Source organism: Chiloscyllium plagiosum, unplaced genomic scaffold (genome assembly GCF_037043375.1).
Source record: "Chiloscyllium plagiosum isolate Xiang-an unplaced genomic scaffold, Cpla_swu_hap1 HiC_scaffold_6, whole genome shotgun sequence".
Taxonomy (NCBI): Eukaryota; Metazoa; Chordata; class Chondrichthyes; order Orectolobiformes; family Hemiscylliidae; genus Chiloscyllium; species Chiloscyllium plagiosum.
The window spans coordinates 18,975,244-18,998,888 of record NW_028270144.1 but is presented as its reverse complement, the minus strand read 5'-3'; the positions used below and the strand labels follow the sequence as shown (position 1 = coordinate 18,998,888).

At 39.8% G+C, this 23,645-nt stretch overlaps 1 protein-coding gene across 1 annotated transcript in view; it reads left to right on the top strand.

Moving 5' to 3' along the window:
- pcca (propionyl-CoA carboxylase subunit alpha) overlaps positions 1 to 23,645 on the top strand; it is a 378,154-nt gene that overhangs the window by 90,652 nt on the left and 263,857 nt on the right. The window contains exons 5-6 of the mRNA XM_043691289.2: positions 11,309 to 11,422; positions 11,943 to 11,996. Of these exons, the coding sequence (XP_043547224.1) occupies positions 11,309 to 11,422; positions 11,943 to 11,996 (168 nt within the window). The remainder of the gene's footprint in view (positions 1 to 11,308; positions 11,423 to 11,942; positions 11,997 to 23,645) is intronic.

Genomic DNA, 23,645 nt, shown 5'->3' with positions numbered 1-23,645 from the left:
AGAGTCCTAAGAACCTTTATTATCAGTGGTAGAAGAAAGACCACTATAGAATTATAACAGGCGAGGCACTTATCTTGCATAACAAGGTATGTTTATTGCATAATAGCAATCAGTACAATTAAGATTAACGAGGAAAAATTATAATTGTCAGAAGCCAGGAGTGGTAAATCTCTCTCTATTGGCACCTTGTGCAAGACAAACCTATTCTCCATTTAAAGGCTGTGTGATATTATCGAGTTTGTTGGTGTTAATTTCACTTCAACATTAACTCGTCTATAACCATTACCTTGTACAAGTGTCCACTTGTCATGTGGCACCATGTTGATGATCAGAATTTGAGTTAGTCTTATTACCTGGTAAGTGCGAAATGTTATTCGTTCAACTTTACCCTGTTTGTCCTGCTCCTTACTTGAATCACTGATTATTCATTACATGAGGAATTGAGCATAAAAGTAAGGATATTATACTTTTGTTACCCAAATCCACCTCTCAAATACTGTGTGCAGCTTTGGCCTTCTTATTTAAAGATGTAACAAAGTTGGAGCAGTACAGAGGAAGTGTACTAGATTGATAGCTCTGATCAGTAGACTGTTTTCTGAGGAAATATTGGACAGGTTGACTTGCTAGCTTCCACTGCAGCACGAGGGGATTCGTTTGAAGTTTATTAGGTCCTGAATATTTTTGATAAGGTGCTTGCCATTTTAGAACAAAGATGAGGGGAATTTGTGCAACTTTGGAACTCTGCCACAGAAGTGGTTGGCCATTGAATATTTCTTATATATACTTATGGAAAAATTTTACTCTTTTACAAAAAAAACTTATCAAAGCACAAAAATACTGAAAAATAGAAATAAAATCACATTATTATACTACAGTAATGTTAACAATAAACTGCCTGCTACTCTTCAAGTTGCAATCGTCTCATTTATTTAACTTAACCAAAATTGAAATAACTCAACTTAAATGAAATAGTATTAAATTAAATTACACTCAGATAAAATTAAATTACATTACATACACTACATTACATTACTCCACTCGCCGCACCTTCACTGAAGCACAGGAGCAGCAGTTATTATACCTGTATTTACTAGGCCTCCTCCTCCTGGGGTTCCCGGACCACCATATACGGGCCTTGTGGCTATATAAAGGCCCTAATCAGTACCACCGAAAGGTCGAAGTGTATGTGATTTAGAAAGGGCCGCTATCTCTTATAAAATTGCTCTGTTCCATGGTGCACCATATTTGTCAGATAATCTCGGGGACATGCTCCATCACAAGTCTGCGCCACCCTGCAAGACCTGGAGGTTTATCTAATATCCAGTACATTAGAATGTTCTTCCTCGCACAGTGTGTAAGAATGTTAAATAATCTCTTCCTGTGCTCACACAGAGAGGGCAGATTCAGTAGTCCCAAATGAAGGGATACCGGATCCTCCTTAACTTCAATTCCCAGGATCTTCTCCAGGTCATTCACTATGGCACCCTAGTATGCGCGAATCTTGTAGCAGGACCAAAAGCAATGTGTAATGGTGTCTATGCTGATTTTACATGTGGGACATTTCGGAGAAGATCCTTTCTTAAACCTTGCTAACCTCTCTGGCGCCATTTGGGCCCTGTGAGGGATCTTCATTTGCATAGCTTGTGCTTTATTGCATATTGAAATTTTCTTTACATTCCCCCATATCTCCTCCCATGTTTCTGATGAGATTTCTTCCCCTGACTCCTGATTCCAGATCCCATAGAGTCTCTCCATAGTCCCCCAAGGTTTTCCCTCTCTGCAGATGATATGTGGTATTAACTGAGGGAATGCCCCCACATTGGAGCAAGCTTCTTTCTATATCCAACTTGTAAGGTTGAGCCAAGAGTGTGGTCGTCTTCTGTATGTAATCCTTAACCTGGAAGTATCGGAGAAGGTCCCTATTAAGAATCCTGCATTTCTGACTTAATTGTTTGGTTGAAAAACACCAAAAACCTCTCCCTCGAATAAATCTACCAAACAGGAGATTCCCTACCATGCTCTACAGCCGGAGTCCATCGGTCTAAATCCTGGGGCTCCCACTAATGGGGTGAACGGCGAAGTCTTAAGCAAATTTCCCTCACCCTGCCACATTATCCACCATGCTTTCATCGTATTCATGATAATTGGGCTCTCACAGATCTCATCTTGTCCATAAACAGTAAGTTGGTGAGGGGACATCCCGGCTGCGAGGCCTCAACATCAAGCCATATTTACCTCAAGTTCTTACATACCCATTCACCCACATATGATAGCAGGGCACCTATTTTGTATCTCTTCAGATCTGGGAGGTCCACCTGCCCCCCCCCCCCCCCATCCCATTGAATATTTTTAAGGTGGAAGTAGATAGATTCTTGGTGTGCAGGAGAATCATAGATTATTGATAGTAAATGGAAATGTGGACTTCAGAATGTAAGTGCTTAAGACATGATTTTATTGAATGGTGGAGCTGGCTTGAAGGGCTGAATCATCGACATTTGCTCATATTTAGTATATTGGTATGATTTGCCAGGTTGAAAACAAATGGGAGAACATGGTGTCTTTCAGTCAAATCCCCTGTTCTTTACTTTAAATATGTGTTCTCTGGGATCCCTTTACTACGGGAAAATAAAATTCTGTTGACTGCACCTGTGCCCCTTACAATTTTGTGCATGCTAATCAAGATCTCTCTAAATCTTCTGTGGTCTAAAGAAAACAACCCCAGGCTATCTACTATCTCCTCACAGCTGAAGTGCTCCAGCCCAGGCCACTATTCCGGTGAAATACCTCTACACCCTCTCCAGTGCAATACATCTTTACTGTAGTGTGGCGACCAGACTCCACTGTACTCCCACTGTGACATCATAACTAACGTTAAAGACAACTCCATTATAATCTTCCAGCTTTTGTATACAGAGCCTGTAATAATGAAAGCAATGATTTGGAGATACCGGTGTTGGACTGGGGTGTACAAAGTTAAAAATCACACAACACCAGGTTATAGTCCAACAGGTTTAATTGGAAGCACACTAGCTTTCGGAGCGGAGCGTCGCTCCGAAAGCTAGTGTGCTTCCAATTAAACCTGTTGGACTATAACCTGGTGTTGTGTGATTTTTAACTAATGATAGCAAGTATGCCTTCTTAACCACCTTATCTACCTGTCTTCAAGGATGTATGGAAATGCATACCAGGGTCCCTTTAATCCTCTGTACTTCTTGGGGTCCTGCTATTCATTGTGTGTTCCCATGTTTTGTTCTTCCTTCCAAAATGCATCCTCTCACAATTTTCAGGATTCAATTCCTTTTGCCACTGTTCTTCCCATTTGACCAGCTCATCTATATCATCCTGTAGTCTAAGGCTTTCCTCCTCACTATTTACCAAATCACTGATTTTCGTGTTATCTGTGAACCTATTGATTATACCTCCTACTTTTGTGCTTGGATCATTACAAACAGCAAGGTACCCAACACTGAATCACTGGAGGTTTCTTTGAAACTGGGAAAGAGCTTTTGGTTATTGAGTTATTTTGCACAGTGAAAAATTTTAACTCAAAGTTTGGACTTGCCTTTCTTTTAAACTGAGTCAATAATGACACCATTTTGTCAGCTAGTGAGATGGCGATGGGCATGTCACACATCAAAATGCTGACTTTTCACTAGTGAGAATCTGGTTCCATGCGAACAGCCCAGATTTTGGCAGCTGGAATCTAGTTCATGACAGACAATGCCTATTCAAAGTGTCTCTATGTAGTAGGACAAACCAAAATTACAGCAGAGATTTCAGATTAAAGCAGGATTGCTTCATCAAAGACTGCAATGAGTGGAGAAATTGTTGTACAATGCAAAGCATGTGCTGAAAATTTAATTGCAGTAATTTAAATAAGTTACTCCACCATTGATCAATGGAGAAATTAACAAATAATTGCCATTTCAACAATGAAGATCTCACATGACCCATATGCAACTTAATTTTTTTAAAAGAAGCGAGGCAAAAATAAATTCTTTGCAATAAAGAGTTTATCAGAAATATTGCTGAAGCAGTTGGCATTCTGTCTGTGTGCCCCATTGCAAATTCATAAAGTGTTTACTGTACTGAGCACTTTATTGAGTTGTGCCAAATTAGAATGAAGGGTGGAGCACATGTTGCTTGGAGTCTGTATTTTGAATTGTTACATTTCATTTCATTACAGCCAATGTCGTGTTTCTGAAGTGTAGCTACATTTGTAATATTGGAAATGTGACTGCCAATTTGCACACAGCAGGATCTCACAAATGGCAATAAGAAAAAAACAAAAGCTAACTTGAGCAGAATCCAAACTGAACTGGAAACTATCACAGTCAGATGGTTCCACATAGTAGGCAGATGTGAAAGGCCTGTTTTATGTATATAAGTTTAAAAGTCCTGAGATTGTGAACAGCACTATATAAATGCAAATCTTTTTTCCAGGATTCCTGAGTGACGCAACCTAGAAATACTTTTGCTTGTGATTAAAAGTTTTTGTCCTGTGGGTGATCTGCTTCCAGACCTTCATCTCCTAGCTGGTTACTAGGAATACACAGAAGCAGGGTGGGTGTAGTTGTTAATTAATTTCAGTCTGACCTTTGCTTGAGGCTTTTTCACTTCAATGTATCCAGTACTGGGAATCCAGTACCACGGTGAGAGGTTCAGTCTCCCACTGCTGTTTCGTTACACCTTGATACTATCAGTGTGCTGCTCCACCATGCTGACTCCACGTGGCTTAGCTGCTAACTAATTTTTTGTTGTTGCTCAAAGTTAGTGCCAAATTGAATTGAGAGTAATTTGAAGTTACATAATTATGTGGTTTTCACTTCACGATTTTGGTATCAGCTGTGGTTCTGTGGGTAGCATTCCAACCTCTGTGTTGGAAGATTGCATGTTCAAGGCTCGCACATGGAGATTTGAGCACAACCTTTCGGCTGAGGGAGTGTTTGAATGAGACTTTACTTGAGGCCGAGTCTGCTGTCTCGGGTGGATTTAGTAGATTCATTATACTATTTGAAGAAGAACAGAGGTGTTCTCTGATATGACTAGTGGCTCAGTACTTATCGTTCAATGGACATCACTAACACAGATTACCTGACTGCTGATGTTGCTATAGGTAAATTTTAGGGGTTAGCACTTCTGCCTCACAGCTCCAGGGTCCCAGATTCGATTCCAGCCTTGGGTGACTGTTTGTGTGGAGTTTACACATTCTCCCCGTATCTGCGTGGGTTTCCTCTGGGTGCTCCGGTTTCCTCCCACAATCCAGAGATGTGTAGGTCAGATGAATTGGCCATGCTAAATTGTCCATAGTGTTAGGTGCATTAGTCCGAGGGAGATGGGTCTGGGTGGGTTACCCTTTGGAGGGTCGGTGTGGACTTGTTGTTTCCACACGGTAGGGAATCTAATCTAAATTGGTATTTCCGTACTCTAAATCTTAGCTATGCTTTGATGTACTTCATGAGATTTGATTCACCTTTGGACTGCTTGAGGTTTTGAAAGGTGCTGTAGAGAAGTATAGCATGGAAACAGATGCTTCAGTCCAACTTGTTCATGCTGTCCAGCTATCCTAAATTCATCTAGTCTCATTTGCTGGCATTTGTCCCATGTCCGTCGAAAACCTTCCTTTTCACATACCCATCCAGATGCCTTTCAAATGTTGTAATTATACCATGCTCCACTACATCTTTCTTTCTGAAGCCCATGACACTGTTTGAGACTTGGTGGAAAGTTTCAGCAGGGTAATAGAACTTCAGTGGTGTTCTGTGAGACTAGAGTAGCCTGCTGAAAATGGAGCTCAGCCACTCTCAGATTCATCAAAAAAGTTAAAGGTTGACAGAAAGTACAGACAAAATTTTGTATTTAAAAAGAATTATTATTTGTACAAGAATTGGTGCTGCGTCCACAACTTTTCATAATTTATTTAAATTATTTGGATGTGAGCATAAGACGTATAGTTAGTAAGTTTGCAGATCACGCCAAAATTGGTGGTGTAGTGGACAGCGAAGAGGGTTACCTCAGATTACAATGGGATCTTGATCAAATGGGCCAATGGACTGAGAAGTGGCAGATGGAGTTTAATTTAGATAAATGTGAAATGCTGCATTTTGGGAAAGCAAATCTTAGCAGGGCTTATACGCTTAATGGTAAGGTCCTAGGGAGTGTTACTGAACAAAGAGACCTTTGAGTGTAGGTTCATAGCTCCTTGGAAGTAGAGTCACAGGTAGATAGGATAGTGAAGAAGGTATTTGGTATGCTTTCCATTATTGGTCAGAGTATTAAGTACAGGAGTTGGGAGGTCATATTGCGGCTGTACAGGACATTGGTTAGGCCACTGTTGGAATATTGTGTGCATTTATGGTCTGCTTCCTCTTGGAAAGATGTTGTGAAACTTGAAAGAGTTCAGAAAGGATTTACAAGGATGTTGCCAGGGTTGGAGGATTTGAGCTTTAGGGAGAGGTTGAATAGGCTGGGGCTGTTTTCCCTGGAGGGTTGGAGGTTGAGGGGTGACCTTATAGAGATTTATAAAATCATGAGGGGCATGGATAGGTTAAATAGACAAAGTCTTTTCCCCAGGATGGGGAGTCCAGAACTAGAGGGCATAGGTTTAGGGTGAGAGGGGAAAGATATAAAAGAGACCTAAGGGGCAACTTTTTCATGCAGAGGGTAGTACGTGTATGGAAGGGTCTGTTTCCATGCTGTACATCTCTATGACTCTAATAGATTCTGGTTATAGGTAAACAATGATGAACCATCAACTAGTTTAACTCTATTAGTTAAAACTCTAACCTACTTACAAACTCCCCCTTTACACATGCTTGCTGACAAACACAGAAACAAAAGGAGAATGAGTGTTACCGGTGGAGTGAAAACTGGGAAAACAGTTCAATGATCCCAGTCCACAGGGTTTGCTGAGATGATCCTTATTGCTTGTCAAGCTTTGCTGCTTGTCAGGTACATTGACTTACTTGCAGAAGGCTTTCAGAGCGACTTATTCACAACTGATAAAGTCTCTGACTTATTGATTAAAAACTCCTGCTTACAGCAGCATGGGAGCTGATCACATGGCTGTTGGCTGGCAGAAGGCTTTCGCCATTTACAGGTGGTCACCATTCCACAGATCAGTCAGTTACCTTTTGCAAGCTGTATCTTCCTTTGTACACACCCCTTGACTCAAGCCTGTCTGCAATTTTATCCCTTCCTGAAGAAGGGCTTATGCCCGAAACGTCGATTCTCCTGTTCCCTGGATGCTGCCTGACCTGCTGCGCTTTTCCAGCAACACATTTCCAGCTCTGATCTCCAGCATCTGCAGACCTCACTTTCTCCTGCAATTTTATCACCAATGCTTAGCCAAGCAACTTTATAAACAGCATTAGCGTGAGCTAACATGCTTTAAAAAAATGCAGTCATCTCTTTGAAGGTCCATACCTTTAAAAGCACACTCTCCCCAATTTCAGCCCACAATCAAAAATACAGAAGCATAAAAAGGCCTGGTCTGTACAGTGGCCAACTCTGGTCCTTGTCTCAGCAATTGCCCATGTATGCCAGATTGGGAAGGGGTGGGGTGGGGGGGGGGTTGGGGGTTGGGGGGGGGGGGGGGTTGGCGGTGGCAGCGGCAGCAGAGGTGACCACTATGTTATGGCCCAGAACTTACAGTCCCATATTCACTGCTTTTGGTGGCTGCAACTGCATTGCATTTTTCAGCAATATCCTTCATGATGAAATGGGTTGTAGAGGAATGGCCCACGCTAAAGTTTGCTCTGAGACCTGTCATTAGGGAACCTGGGCTCACTGTCTGGCAGGCACATGACCTCATTACTGTTTTTTTGGAGCGGTTCCTGGCAGCTGCAGAATCTTTTCTGAGTGCGCTCATTGAAACCAACAATAGAGTGAAAACACTCCTGCTGCTCTGGCTTCACTTTCTTTGCACTAACACTACTACATCCACAGTTCCACTCCCTCACTGTAGTCCTTTCCTTACCTTACATCCAGGGCTTTGTTCTTACCCCAGCTCCTAGTCCCACTCATACTGGATATAGTACTTTATGGGAGGAGAAGGGATTATTGGTTATGATGGTGGTTGGTGGAGTAATTGCAATGAAAACTGAATGTGGTTATATTGCTGCCAGCAATTAAAGTAACTGCAAATAATCAAGAAGCACCAAGCGGTCATTGAGCTGAACACAGACGTCAAGGAGCACAAGTAAAGGGAACAAGGCTTTGCTCGCAATATGCTGTGCCAACCAGCCTCCACACTGGCTTCACCCTTGGACATGTGCTGCTGTCCAGGACCTCTTTTGCATGCAGTCAACAGTGGATTCCTTTGCTCAGTGCTAACAGTAAGATCCAAGCCAGTGTTATAAACTGAGATCCATTTATGTGTGTGAAAAAAACAGTACATTTTTCTTTGTCACTATTAGAAGTTTGGAGATGGACATGTGAAAAGATGTTTCAATGACAGTAAAGAACCATTTATTGAGATGAGGATTGGTTTTGGGAAGGCAGAACTTGGGTGATCCATGGTGGGAATGGGCAGTTGGAGGCAAAATGTCATGTGATGAAACCTGCAGGGATACCTTCACTTCGAGTTGGCAAACGCCCAGGGAATGCTTTTTACCCCCACTAGAAAATGAAGTAAACTGCACCTAACTTTGTTAGGAATTCTCTTCTGTAACAGCAACCTACATCTCTGACAGCAGTTTTAATGTGATATAAGTTCCTGAGACATTTTACAGAAACATTATAAAGAAATATTTGTCATTGAGCTGCTGAAAGAGATGATCAGGCATATAGCCCAAACTTGATCAATAAGGTGGGTTTTAAGGAGTGTCTTAAAGGAGGGAAGTGAAATGGAGAAGCAGGGAGGTTTACAAAGGGAATTTCAGAACTTGGGCCTGGGTGGCTGAAGGCATGGGCACGAATAGTTTAGTGATTAAAGCGACTGATGGATATCAAGAAGTTAGAATTGAAAGAATGCAGGATTTTTGGATGTTTGTACGGCCAGAGGATGTTAACAAGATAGAAAGAGGTAATTAAGGGGGAATGTAAACACAAGGTTGGGGATTTTAAAATTAAGTTTTGTTGGTCTAGGAGCAATGGTTTAAAAAATCCAGTAGAATCAATACCTCACTGCTTGGTGAGTGCAAGAGAACCACAGCATGATCTTAAATCAGATTTGCCAGAATCCTTTTCTATGATATTTATTTTCTTGAGAGGGAGCTTTTCACATTAGGTCTCTCACATGAGCATTCCCCATTTATCTCTCACATTTAACTGAGCTTAAGAATCTAAATGATGTTTTTCAGAATTCCCAAATGAGACCTGTCTAATAGATGCAGCAGGCCAGTGAAATAATACCAGGAAATTGCCAGTGTGCTATGTGTAACTCATCACGCAATGAAACTGTTCCGAAATCGCCTCCCAATTGGAATAGCTTCCATTCCTAAATGCCATTTCCCTCCTCTGATTGTAGCTAACTCCACATTTCATAATAAGTCAAGACTGGATATTGAACTGTGCACACTTTTCACTTCTTTATCATTCAAAAGAAAATATCATGTAGCCATCACCTTGTTGGGGAACCATGCAATGCACAGAATAGCTACTATGTTTCTTTTGACTTTTCAGCAGTGACTATCTTTCAAAACTGTTTTAAGAAGCACTTGGATTGTCCTGAGACTGTGAAAGGCATTATAGAAATGCAAGTTTTATCTATTTAAAATATGACCTAGCTGTTACTTTTGTGAATGTTTGTTTCTAGTCAATGTGAAAGATGTTTATGCTTTGGGAAGGGTCCACTTGTGGCACCCTTTTTCTTTTAGGAGCTGATCTAAAACAAATAATACCCCATTTAAAAGGCATCTGGATGAATACATGAATAAGAAGGATTTAGAGGAATGTGGGTGTGAGGAGGTGCTGCTGGGGGGTAGAGTGGGGTGACAAAATAAAAATGGAGTTGGTGGGGGAGATATGGCACTCTATCCCCAGCGGTGCCCACCTCTGTCTAAAGGCATCAAGAGTATTGATAGACTCCGTTACACCTCCAAAGACACCTGGGCTCAAAAGTAACCGCGGACGAGGAACAGGCAGTTGACGGAGATGATCTGCTCCACAGTTTGCTGTCTGGACCTGTTTATAACCAGTCTGGCTAGGCCACAAATCACTGCTTTAAAAAAAAATTAATCTATTCTTTTAATCAGCCTTTTATTGCACACCTCTGAAGTGGGTGGAACTTAAATCTGGGCCTCCGTGTCCAGGGATAGGGACACTACCACTGTGCCACGTGCTTAAGCCTTGATGCTAAACATTTTCAGTTGAGACAATTTTGAAGGACAGTACTAGCAAATCGAGGAAGTTATCAAAAATATATAGTAAAATAATAATTATTTTTGATATGCTTAGAATAGCAAACAGCAAAAATCTGGGACTCCTTCCTCACCATCTATAGAATGATTGTCCAAAACTACTGCAAGAAACATTGTACTACATTTGTCACCATTTAAAATTCTTTCAGAATATTGCTTCTAAGATTAATTATGCCACTCATTTGAGTATAGCCAAATTGTACATGCAGCAATGATTCTGACTCAGAGCACTAGAATGCAATGGACTAACAATTATATTCAATAATGTTCTAAACTTTATTTGAATCTTAAACATCAGATAGTTCCCTGTTCTTTTAATCTTATAAATAGAATATGGATGTGGGTAAAACTTTTGAGTCAGCGTCTGCCTGGATAAATAATTCCCTAGATTTTCCGGTTCATGTGCAGCGATATTGAACTCTTTAGACATTGGCCTTAATTTGTGCATGTTGCTGACCTGATGCTGTGCAGGGACATTTGGAGCATCCCTGCATTGAATTCACGCTAATTATCTCTAACATCCTGGGGAGCCTGCTTAGAAATGGCCATGAGTGTTTGTTATTCAGTACAATTTTATTAACTGCCTGGGCTGCATATAATCGTCATTAGTATTTCCAAACATTCATGGCTACAGATGCATTAAATGCCCACTCTCATTCATTCATATTTAATTGCAATTAATTTTAACAATTGATGCACTGATCGCCCAGAATCAGTCTCTTGTGTAACAGTACATTTTAAAAAGTCACTTGCTGTTTTTTGAAATCATGTTATTGGTTTTGCAGTGTATTCATTGTTAAACAAACCAAACCACAATGTGGATAAAGAATAAGCTTCAAACCTTGTGGCAGTCACCTCTTCCAAAGCTGCATGTGAATATAAAATGTAAGTTAATTATGTTCACTTGAAAATATCCTGTTAGCAAAATTGTCTCTTTGTCCCTGCAGGTTCATGTTAAAATGGCAGATGAGGCTTCCTGTGTTGGACCAGCCCCCACCAACAAAAGCTACCTCAACCTGGATGCCATCATGGAAACCATTCAAAAGACCGGTGCCCAAGCTGTGAGTCTGAATGTGCTTAAAGCCCATTGCTGATGCTTGTATATTCCTCGGGAAATGGCAGAACTTGTAAAAGATTGACTATCCTCTTCCTGTTTAGTCCATGTGACGTGAGTTAAATTGAAGCTTGATTGGTACTGGAAATCAAAGGCTCTGTAGCATCTGGCAGTGCCTGTTAGTGATCCTGCAGGTGGCTGCAGAATTCAGCTTTTCACACCAGGGAGTAACTTGAGTTCATTTCATAATTTACTTTTATTTATTATTATTAAAAATTCTAATTAATCTTGAACATTGAATTAGCATTTCCCTCTTAATATTTGTCGTAGTAATTCTTCCTAAAGCGATTCACTCTGTGGGAAATCAATGAATGTTCACATAGCCAATACACATAGTCAGGCAAACAATGTGTTCAAATTTTCTTTCCTTGTTTCAAGCACTGAATAAGATAAATGGTGATAGACTTAAGATTAATTAGGAGCTTAAAAGATTATATTATATATGCCTTCTGCTTTTTCTGTCATAGGTCCACCCAGGATATGGGTTTCTTTCAGAAAACAAAGAATTTGCCAGACGTCTGGTAAGTTTTGTTGTTGGTGTACCCCCCCCTTGCTGTTGATTAATCTTGCGGAAAGGATAGACATGGCAGTTCGCCTGTGAGTAACGAACATGTGAGTTGAGAGAGAGGGGCCTGATTTAAAGCAAGGCTGAAACCTTCACAGTCGTGCTGTTGATGACTCAGCTGGCCTCATCAGTGTGTATTATGATAACTTGAGAATTCTGGCTTGATGAGATTCAACCGAAAGCATGGGGGAGAAATTACACGAGCCTCGCTGACTCAAGCAGCCCTGAAAAATGTTTAAGTGGCACAATGATTCTCAAAATCAGCAATTCAAAAGAATAGAGGCCATTTCTGAAATTGCACTGCAATCTGATTCTGTAAAATTAACTCTTCAGCTTTGTTAAAAGTTCGTGCATCATGACTTTAACATTCAATGCTCTATAATGCATGTATAAAATCCCAGAATGACAGAATATTTAAAATCCCTTTTCATTTTACCCATTTGCCTTTCAGTTATCACAGGAAATTATGGGAACTGTACAGTTTATGACTGAATTAAATTTTTAAAAATCTGTTTGAGCCATTGAATATTTAAGATGTAGGTTAAAGTATATTTTAACCAGGAATTAAACTTTGCTTAGCTTAAGATTTAGTTCAGTTGTAAAGAAATAAACTGCTTTAGCAGCTTATATGCAGCTTTAGAAAAAAAATATTTATAATGCAATAACATGTCAGAAGGTTACAATTTTCCAAATTTTCTGATCATACCCAGCGATATTAATGGCATCTTACTCAGTTTATATCTTGAAAGCACAAGTTGATGAAGAATTTTAAAAAATAAATGATATATATTTATGATAAAGAGCACAGCTGTTCTTCTATCATAATATGGATATGCCACACTGGCAGATAGTGACCCTCTAGGTCAGGAGGTGTCATTACAGCACTTCCACTGACGAACAGGCAGAGGCACTCAGTCACTAATTAATGCAGTGGAACCTTGTTGTTGTCGCTTTCAATTTGCCAGCCTAGAATGTGACAATACGCAGGAAGTGATGCTAACTGAGATTCATTGTAGTTGCGGTACTAATCCATCATGGCTGTGGCTTCATTGAGAAAATGGCCTGAATATGATGTTATTTTCACTTTATATGATGCCTGGTACATAGGTTCTGCATTCATAGGATCATAGGTTAGTACAGTAGTGATGGAGGCCATTTGGCCCACAGCAACTACACCACCTCTTTCAAAGCTTAATCCAGTTAATTAGATTAGATTAGATTACATACAGTGTGGAAATAGGCCCTTCGGCCCATCAAGTCCACACCGCCCCGCCGATGCGCAACCCACCCATACCCCTTACGTAACACTACGGGCAATTTAGCATGGCCAATTCACCTGACCTGCACATCTTTGGACTGTGGGAGGAAACCGGAGCACCCGGAGGAAACCCACGCAGACATGGGGAGAACGTGCAAACTCCACACAGTCAGTCGCCTGAGGCGGGAATTGAACCCGGGTCTCTGGCGCTGTGAGGCAGCAGTGCTAACCACTGTGCCACCGTGCCGCCCACCACACTACTGGGCAGCACATTCAAAATCCTAATCGTGCATAGTATAAAAATGCTTTACCTTATATTACCTTAGTTTTTTTTAACCTGCCACCTAGAATCTGTATTCTCTCTGGTTATGACCACTTCAGCATTTTTTTTCCTTATTTACCTAAATGCTTCATACTTTTCAGCATTTTTCAAGTCCCTCCATTCTCTCATCTCTCTTTCCCTGTCTTTGAAGCAGCTTCTTGTCCTACAATCCTCTGAAATTTCTACAATCTTCTGTTGCTCCACCATTGGTGGCTGTACTTTCCATTGCTCAGGCCCAAGAGTTTGGAATCAACAAAAATGAACTTCCATTTAGGTGACTTTTTTTCTGCTCGTCAACTTGAAGTCATTTCATGCGGAGGTTCTTGCAAACAAAAAGAGACACATTGTTAACTTAATGATGGACAGAAGAAGTGAGAACAGAGGCTTCTTGTAGCACAGTGGTCGTGTCCCTACCTCTGGGCCAGGCAACCTGGGCTTGAATCCCATCTGTGAGATATGTGTAATAACATCTCTGAACAGGTTGGATTCGAATATAGAAATAAAAAAAAATGAGAACAAGGTTGACCATATGGTCTGTTAGATCTGCTCCACCATTTAGTTTATTTATGGCTGATTTGGGCATCAGTTCTATTTTCCTACCTGATCCTCTTATCTCTTGATTCCCTGAGACATCACAATTCTGTTAATCTCAGTCTTAAATAATGGTGGAGCATCAATAACATTCTAGGAAAGAGAATTCCAAAAATTCATAACCCTTTGTAGTATTCACATTAGTAAACGCTTCTGTACACTTGATCTGCACAACTCTACATCTGTTGAATATCGAGTCATAGTCCTGCAGCACAGGAACAGACCCTTCGGTCCAGCCAGTCCACGCCAACCATAATCCCAAACTAAACTAGTCCCATCTGCCTGCACTTGGCCCATTTCCCACCAAATAGTTCTTATTCATGTACTTACCTAAATGTTTTTAAAACATTGTACCTGTATCGATTACTTCCTCTGGTGCATTCCACCCAAACCACTATGTAAAAAAATTGCCCCTCGTGTTTTTTTAGTCTTTCTCCTTTCACCTTTAAAAAGATGTTCAGAGGGTGACATTCATTGTATCTTTATGAATAGGTATCATATGAAAGCTATATTTAGATGGGGATAACTACAGTCACTTGCATCTATTTTGCATTTTAACACAGTGAAATGTGTCAAGGTGCTTCATGGAAGGGTTGTCAAACACAATTTGTCAATGAGCCATAGAAAAATGTATTAAGGCAGATATTACCCAAGAGTCTTAAAAGAGAAAGGAGTGTCAGAAAGGCTTGAGGATGGAATGTCAGAGTTTAGGGCCCAGGCACCTGAAGGCTAAACTGCCAATGGTGTCTAAAATGGAAATTAAGGTGCAGGAATTGGCGGAATGCAGATATCTTAAAAGTTTGCAACTTCTAACTCCTGATTACACTTCAGAGATGCTGAAGTACAAGTTTTAGGATGATAAAATAAAGGATATTGACCACAGCAACTGTTCTTAGAAACCTGTATTTTATGTCCGCTTCCTGTGCTTACACGTGTATGCAACTCATGAACCAATGATTATAATAAAAAAGAAGTGAAGAAAGGACTTGCATTTATATGGCACCTTTCACAACCTTTGGAAAAGAGCTTTGTGGTCAATGAAGCACTTTTGAAGTGTAGATCCTGTTGTAATTTAGCAAAAGGATATGGATACTTTAAGGACATTTGGATGGGTATATGAATAGGAAGGGTTTGGAGGAATATGGGCTGGGTGCAGGCAGGTGGGACTAGATTGGGTTGGGATATCTGGTCGGCATGGACGGGTTGGACCGAAGGGTCTGTTTCCATGCTGTACATCTCTATGACTTTATGACTCTGTGACATGCAAACACAACTTAATAGTCATGCCACGGAGAGGATTAGAGAAGTTAAAGTTAATACTAAAGAAACACATTTTTTAAGTTACTAAAAATTAGCCTGAAGTTTGGAAGTATTTAGGGTTGAACAAGAGAGAACAAATATGTTGATAAAGAGAAAAAAAAAGAGAGTAAATAAACAAAAGTCACAAAAACAGATTGTAAAAGCTACTATATGTATATAAAAGGAGAGAGAATAGTTAAAGTAAACATGATTCTCTTGGAGACCATGACAGGAGAAATTATAATGGGAAGTAAGGAAATGGCAGGGACAGGAAACAAATACATTGTATCTTACATCACAAAAGAAGAAACAGAAAATATTCTGGAAATAACAACCAATCAAGTGTCCAGTCAGAATGAGCAATGTAAAGAGTTAGCCATCATTTTTAAAAAAAAGTGTGGTAGAAATGCATGAAACTAAAAAACTGACAATTCTTTGGAACTAATGGTCATCTTCTAGTGTTTTCAAAATTGTGGCTTCTGAGGTAGTGGGTACCTTGGTTTTGATCTTTCAGGATTCCCCAGATCCAAGAACGGTTGCTCTTGATTTGAAGTTGGCAAATATTATAAGTTGTCTTGAGAAAGGAGAGAAAAACTAGAAACTTATCGACTGGTTATCCTGGCATCAGTCATGGGGATAGTTCTGAAACCTGTAATGAGGAATGTAACCACAGGGCACTTAGAAATTTGTAAATCCATGTTAGCTCTGCCCAAACATATTATGAAAGGGGAATTATATTTGACAAGTCTGTTTGTGCTTTTTGTGGCTGCAACTAGTAGGTTAGATAAAGGGGAACCAGTGAATGTAGTGTAATTGAATGTCAAAAAAAAATTCAATAGGATGTCACAAGTTTGTTTCACAAAGTTAGTGATCATGGAGTTGGCAATATATTAATTTGCATTGAGCTTGGCTAATGAACAGAAAACAAAGTAGGGATAATGGATAATTGTAGAGTTAACATACCGTAATTAGTGGACTACCAGGAAGATCAGTGTTTGGACCTTTGGACCTCAGCTTTATGCAGTCTATATTGTTGATACATGTAATGTTACAGTCTGTCCTCTCCAATTTCAGTGGGGACATTTACTGAGAGATTAATGGAAAGAGACTGCAGAAAGTGTTGGACAAATTTCATGATTATGCAGAAATATAATGTACACAAATGTGAAGTTAGTCACTTTGATAGGAAGCCAAGAAAAGCAGAAAGTTTATTTAAAGGGGAGAGAACAGTGGCTCTTCTCTGTGGAAAATCAAAGGTTGAGGGTTGACCTAACAGACAACATTAAAATTATGAAGTGCACTGATATAGTAGACGTAGAGAAGTTGTTTCCACTTTGGGTGAGACCAAAACTAGGGGCATAAGCCATAAGATAGTCACCAATAAATCCAAGAAAATCTTTTTTTCATTGTGGAGTCTACTATCACAAAGAACAATAGCGTGGATTGTCATAAGGAAACTGAGATAGACACACAAGTAGGTAATGATTGGAAGAAAAAGGACTGGGGGAGGCTTGCGTGGAGCAAAATGTTGGCATACATTCTGCGAATGACCTGTTTCTGTGCTGAGGTAAAAACAATGACTGCAGATGCTGGAAACCAAATTCTGGATTAGTGGTGCTGGAAGAGCACAGCAGTTCAGGCAGCATCCTGAAATCTGGATGCTGCCTGAACTGCTGTGCTCTTCCAGCACCACTAATCCAGAATCTGTTTCTGTGCTGTCAATTCTTACACCCATTGTATGTTTCAAACCTATAATGCAGCTGTGAAGGTAAGATAGAAGTAAAGTATGTATTCTAAAACAATCTCTGCTGTGTTGAAATTATTCAGTGCACTATTAGCAGTTTCTACATCAATTTTAGTTGGTAAGGCTTGTATTACCTCCTTCAGCCATTCCCTCCACCCTCCACTGGGCCAACATTGTTGACTGAATCAGTCATCAGACATTCGTTTGCTGTGTTACTCAGTGATCGCAGCTGAAAGTTTTGGGAACGCTCCCTGTCATTCCCAAAACACAGTGGATGTTTTGCCTAATATCAAGGAAATAGCATTTATTCACAAAATATTAAAATATCTGTCAAGTCAAATCAAGAAGTTGGATATTTGAAAAAAATTTGATTGACAATGACCATAAGAAATAAGAGCACTGAGTCTGTTCCACTATTTAGTAAGATCATGGCTGATATGAATTTAGCCTTAACTGTATTTTCCGAACAGCCCTTCATAACTCTTTACTCTCTTGTTCATCAGTCCCTTGAAGGTGAAATCGCAAGCATTTGTCATACTTTGCTTTATTGATCAGAGTATTGAGTACAGGCGTTGGGAGGTCATGTTGCGGCTGTACAGGACATTGTTTAGGCCGCTTTTGGAATACTATGTTCAGTTCTGGTCTCCCAGCTGTAGCAAGGATTTTGTTAAACTTGAAAGGGTGCACAGAAGATTTACAAACATGTTGCCGGGCTTGGAGGTTTTGAGCTATAGGGAGAAGCTGAATAGGCTGGGGCTATTTTCCTTGGAGCATCGGAGTATGAGGGATGGCCTTACAGATGTTTATAAAATCATGAAGGACATGATTGGGGTGTAGGGGTAGGTGAGTAGGGGAGTCTGACAGTAGAGGACACAGATTTAAGATGAGAGGGGGAGGATTTAAAAGGGAACTAAGGGGCAACATTTTCATGCAGAGGGCGGTAGTATATATGGAATGAACTGCCAGAGGAAGTGATGGTAACTGGTACAATTACAATATTTAAAAGGCATTTTGATGGGTATATGAATAGGAAGGGTTTAGAGGGATATAGGCCAAATGCTGGCAAATGGGATTAGATTAGTTTAGGATATCTGGTTAGCATGGACAAGTTGAACCAGAGGGTCTGTTTCCGTGCTGTATATTTCTATGACTCTAAATCTGTGCCTAACTTAGTCTTGAGTGTTCTTCATGACCCAGATTATGCTGCTGTCTTTGGGGAAAAGAATCCAAAAACTAATGACCCTCTGGGTGATGCCATTTCTTCTCGTATCCGTCTGAACTGGTGACCCTTTGTTTTGAAATTGGGTCCCCTGATTCTAGATTCCCCATTGACAGGAAACATCCTCTTAGCATCCATCCTGTCAAGTCCCCTCAGAATTATTTCAATAAAATCATATCTCATTCTTCTAAGTCCCAATGAGTATGAATCCAACATGTTTAATCTTTTCTCCATAAGACAGTCCTTTCATCACAGGAATTAGCCTAGCAAACTCTCTCTGAGCTGTTTCCAATGCCAGGAGATTGGAATTCAGTACTGCAGATTGGTCTCACCAGCTACCTCTACAATCATAGCAGGAACCGTAAGTGATTGGAATTAGTACTCTGTAGTTTTGCTAACTTTTGTCATTCAGAAGCATCATTTCTTTTTCAGTCTACTTCCAAAAAGAAAGCAATGCAGTTTACTAATTCAAATTCCAGATACTTGTTAGTGCTGATTCATTCATTTCTTTCATGTGTCTCTAAAGTTTACAACTCACTTCAGAATTTAAGTTTATTTTTCTCAATGCTATGTATTCCCCGCAATTTGTTTGGTTGCCAGTTTTGACCCCCAAACCAGGAGAAGCTGAATTTTCCAACTTCCCACCAATCATATGCTGAATGAAACTCTGACTGATTTGAAATTTGTACATAACATTTAAGTATGCACTTCAAAAATGCAGAAGATGTGTTTCTTTAAAGTAAGAAAAATCATGGATAATACTGGAAAAGTGCAATTTGTAATGAAAGATTTACTATTTTTTAAGATTTCTAACTTATTAACCTGTTGAAAATCAAACCAAGTTTAGACTGTTGATTGAACACAAGAGCCATTGTAGTAAACTAATGGTAACAAAGCTAATGCTGTTAAAATACTTTGTAAATTAGTTCAATTTAGTGATCTTTTTCCAACAGCGATAACATGTTAATACTGGGGACTATGCAGAATGATGCAGAACTGCAGTTAGAACACAACTTTCATTAATGCATTGTTGAAGCCATCGCCGGGATGTGGAGACATTAGAACATGTCGGATTAAATGGAAACACTTAAATCATCCAGTCAGTATTTTCCTCTCAGTGCACTCATTAAGCAATGACAAGTCTATGTTTTAAGCACAAGTCTGTGATTTACATTTCATTGTGAAAAGGCTTCTCTTTGTTCAAGAGTTGTTTCTAAGCTTGATGAATATACTTGTATTGGGAATAAACAGAGTAGAAGAATTGAAAGGCAAATACCCTGCCGAGCTTTTCAGAATGATCTGTAGTTCCCAGTTGATCACTGATTAGCAATGCGTGGAACAGTTTGGAATGCAAAATTAAGGAACACAAAAGTTACCACAGGTAGGCTATCATACTAACTCCCTCCTTTTTTGTTGCTACCTTTTTAAAATCCTGTCCTGGGCATTGTCCAAGATTACCATTGGTTCCCTGTTCATGTGTAAAAATGCAATGTTTTAAATACAGGGAGATGGACAATACTAGATTGTTTAGCCCCTTCCAACTGTTAAACAAAGTCTCTTTGTGATGCATGGGGTCTTCGAAGAAACAAAAGACTTTATGGGTTTTACAGCACCACAGGATCAGATTATTGTTATTGGGATCCCTGTGAATATTTGCTCTTAGATTTATTTCTTTCCCCTTTGCCTGATTAATTCCACCTTCTTCAGGGTTTCAGCCAGATAGTATTGAGAATAAAATTTAGAGAGCAAGGCAGTGTCTGAGCCATGGGACACTGTATGGTTGGTCAGTACTTGGATCAGGTGTGGATACTGTTTAAGAAATGGGTTATTGCATGGATTTTATAGTTTTATGTTTTGTCATTTTGCAAATATCCCTGATGTTTTTACAATAATGTAACTATAGGTATGTATTATTCCACAATCATATAAATATGTATGATTCTATAATCATAAAGTGCAGACTTCAGAACTTCAAGAACCCCACCACCATCCCAAGGACAATTAAGGATGAACAACAAAAACTGACTTAGCCAGAAAGGTCTGCATTCCATGAATGAATAAATTATATTTTTAAAAGAAGTTACACTTGTCTCAACCTCTGTATAGCCCTGTAACTTTTTTTTATTTCTCAATTTATTCTGTTTTCTTTTGAAATTCTGTTAAACTTAGTTGTACTATCCTTTTGGGCAATGCTATTATGTTGCTATTATTTGGAGCTGAAAATGTGTTGCTGGTAAAGCACAGCAGGTCAGGCAGCATCCAAGGAACAGGAGAATCGACGTTTCGGGCATAAGCCCTTCATAAGCCCTGCATTTCCTGATGAAGGGCTCATGCCCGAAACGTCGATTCTCCTGTTCCTTGGATGCTGCCTGACCTGCTGTGCTTTACCAGCAACACATTTTCAGCTCTGATCTCCAGCATCTGCAGACCTCACTTTCTCCTGCTATTATTTGGAAACTTGTGTTCTAAAGTAGAGGTATGTATGGATTTTTGGTTTTTCATTCTGTGAAGGTGACTTTTTAAAGGTCAGAAATTATTTTTTAACAGTGGGTCAAAACAGGCATTTCTGACAAATCATGTGATTAAAGCTAAATGACTAAACAAGCTAGTTGACGTGATAATTGCTGAGTTGTTTATAAAGTTGCGTTTTTACAAGCTAGACAAAGAAAGACCAGATGCCAGATGCAGGATCAATCCAGAAGCAAAGATCATACCAATGGATGTGCTGTTTAACTGTCTTAAAGTAATTAAAGTAATTGCGAATGGCCCTGAGGTTTTTATGGAATACAACGAGGAAAAGTCTTTGGAGAAGAGACAGAATTAAAAATATCCCATCTGGTGAATATACAGAAATTTTCCAAAAGGATACTACTTATAACCTAGTTAGTTGAGTAAGGAATACTGGGGTTGAGAGTCTGTAAAATATATAGTTGAGAAAAGGCACTGATTCTTTCTTTTTGCTATTTATGATCATGTGTTAACTTATTGTCTTATAAAACATAACTTTTTATTTTGTTTTCAAAATAAATTTACATTATTTTGTTGTAAGAATATTGACAGCTCCGTCCACAGTGTGACCACCACGACAAACAAATTGCAAAAATACGATTTATGGTCCAGGCAAAAGTGAGGACTGCAGATGTTGGAAACCAGAGTTTAGATCAGAGTGGTGCTGGAAAAGCACAGCAGGTCAGGCAGCATCCGAGGAGTCAAGCTGTGTTTCACCCTGGGATCTGATTTGTTTACTAAGTCAAGATTCACTGGAATCATACACTGGAACTGAGGCCCAGTGTTCCCAGAATCATCATAAATTTGATTAAACCACCAGATTGCCCAATTTTATTGAACTACATAATTCAGTTGAATAGAAAATGTATGCCAGTTATTTTCATTGCTAAGAAAACAATTACTTATTGTAATTAAACTGGTTTTAAGCAATGGTAAGCAAGAAACATGCTTATAACTTCTAACTCTATACTGAAACTTTACCTTTTTTAACAAATCTTAAATGCACACAAAGAGACAAGGCAAAGCACAGGTATTATGGGTAGGAAGGGAAAGCATCAAGAGGTAAAGCTCTGCCACCAGTCCCAAACACAGACGTTTATGAGTTGTTTTCGTTCAGTTTTCTTCCATTCTTTGCTAATGATGAGAGATTGTGAATACCCCAATTCCCAGTCTTTCATTTACTGGTTGAGGATTTGCCCTTTCAGTGTCTTCTTTCAACAAGGAAATGGCCTGTTTCCACACTGTAGAGATTCTTTGAAATTCAATGAAAATGAAAAGGGCATTTGCAGATCTAGCTGTTTTCAGTTAAATAATGAGTGAGAACTGCCTTAGTAAGGTTGCAGATGACACCAAAATTGGCGGTGTAGTGCATAGTGAAGAAGGTTACCTCAGAGTACAATGGGATCTTGTTCAAATGGCCTGAGGAGTGGCAGATGTAGTTTAATTTAGATAAATATGCGGTGCTGCATTTTGGAAAAGCATATCTTAGCAGGACTTATACACTTAATGCTAAGGTCCTAGGGAGTGATGCTGATCAAAGAGACCTTGGAGTGCAGGTTCATAGCACCTTGAAAGTAGAATCGCATGTAGATAGGATAGTGAAGAAAGCGGTTGGTATGCTTTCCTTTATTAGTCAGAGTATTGAGTACAGGAGTTGGGAGGTCATTGTGTGGCTGTACAGAATGTTGGTTAGGCCACTTTTGGAATATTGCATGCAATTCTGGTCTCCTTCCTATCGGAAAGATGTTGTGAAACTTGAAAGGGTTCAGAATAAATTTACAAGGATATTTGTATCATCAATAGTCACAGGTGAGGTGCTGGAAGACTGGATGTTGGCAAACGTGGTGCCACTGTTTAAGAAGGGCGGTAAAGACAAGCCAGGGAACTATAGACCAGTGAGCCTGACCTCGGTGGTGGGCAAGTTGTTGGAGGGAATCCTGAGGGACAGGATGAACATGTATTTGGAAAGGCAAGGACTGACTAGGGATAGTCAACATGGCTTTGTGCGTGGGAAATCATGTCTCACGAACTTGACTGAGTTTTTTGAAGAAGTGACAAAGAAGATTGATGAGGGCAGAGCAGTAGATGTGATATATATGGACTTCCGTAAGGCGTTTGATAACGTTCCCCATGGGAGACTGATTAGCAAAGTTAGATCTCATGGAATACAGGGAGAACTAGCCATTTGGATACAGAACTGGCTCAAAGGTAGAAGACAGAGGGTGGTGGTGGAGGGTTGGTTTTCAGACTGGAGGCCTGTGACCAGTGGAGTGCCACAAGGATTGGTGTTGGGTCCTCTACTTTTTGTCATTCACATAAATGATTTGGATGCGAGCATAAGAGGTACAGTTAGTAAGTTTGCAGATGACACCAAAATTGGAGGTGTAGTGGACAGCGAAGAGGGTTACCTCAGATTACAACAGGATCTTGACCAGATGGGCCAATGGGCTGAGAAGTGGCAGATGGACTTTAATTCAGATAAATGCGAGGTGCTGCATTTTGGGAAAGCAAATCTTAGCAGGACTTATACATTTAATGGTAAGGCCCTAGGGAGTGTTGCTGAACAAAGAGACCTTGGAGTGTAGGTTCATAGCTTCTTGAAAGTGGAGTTGCAGGTAGATAGGATAGTGAAGAAGGCGTTTGGTAAGCTTTCCTTTATTGGTC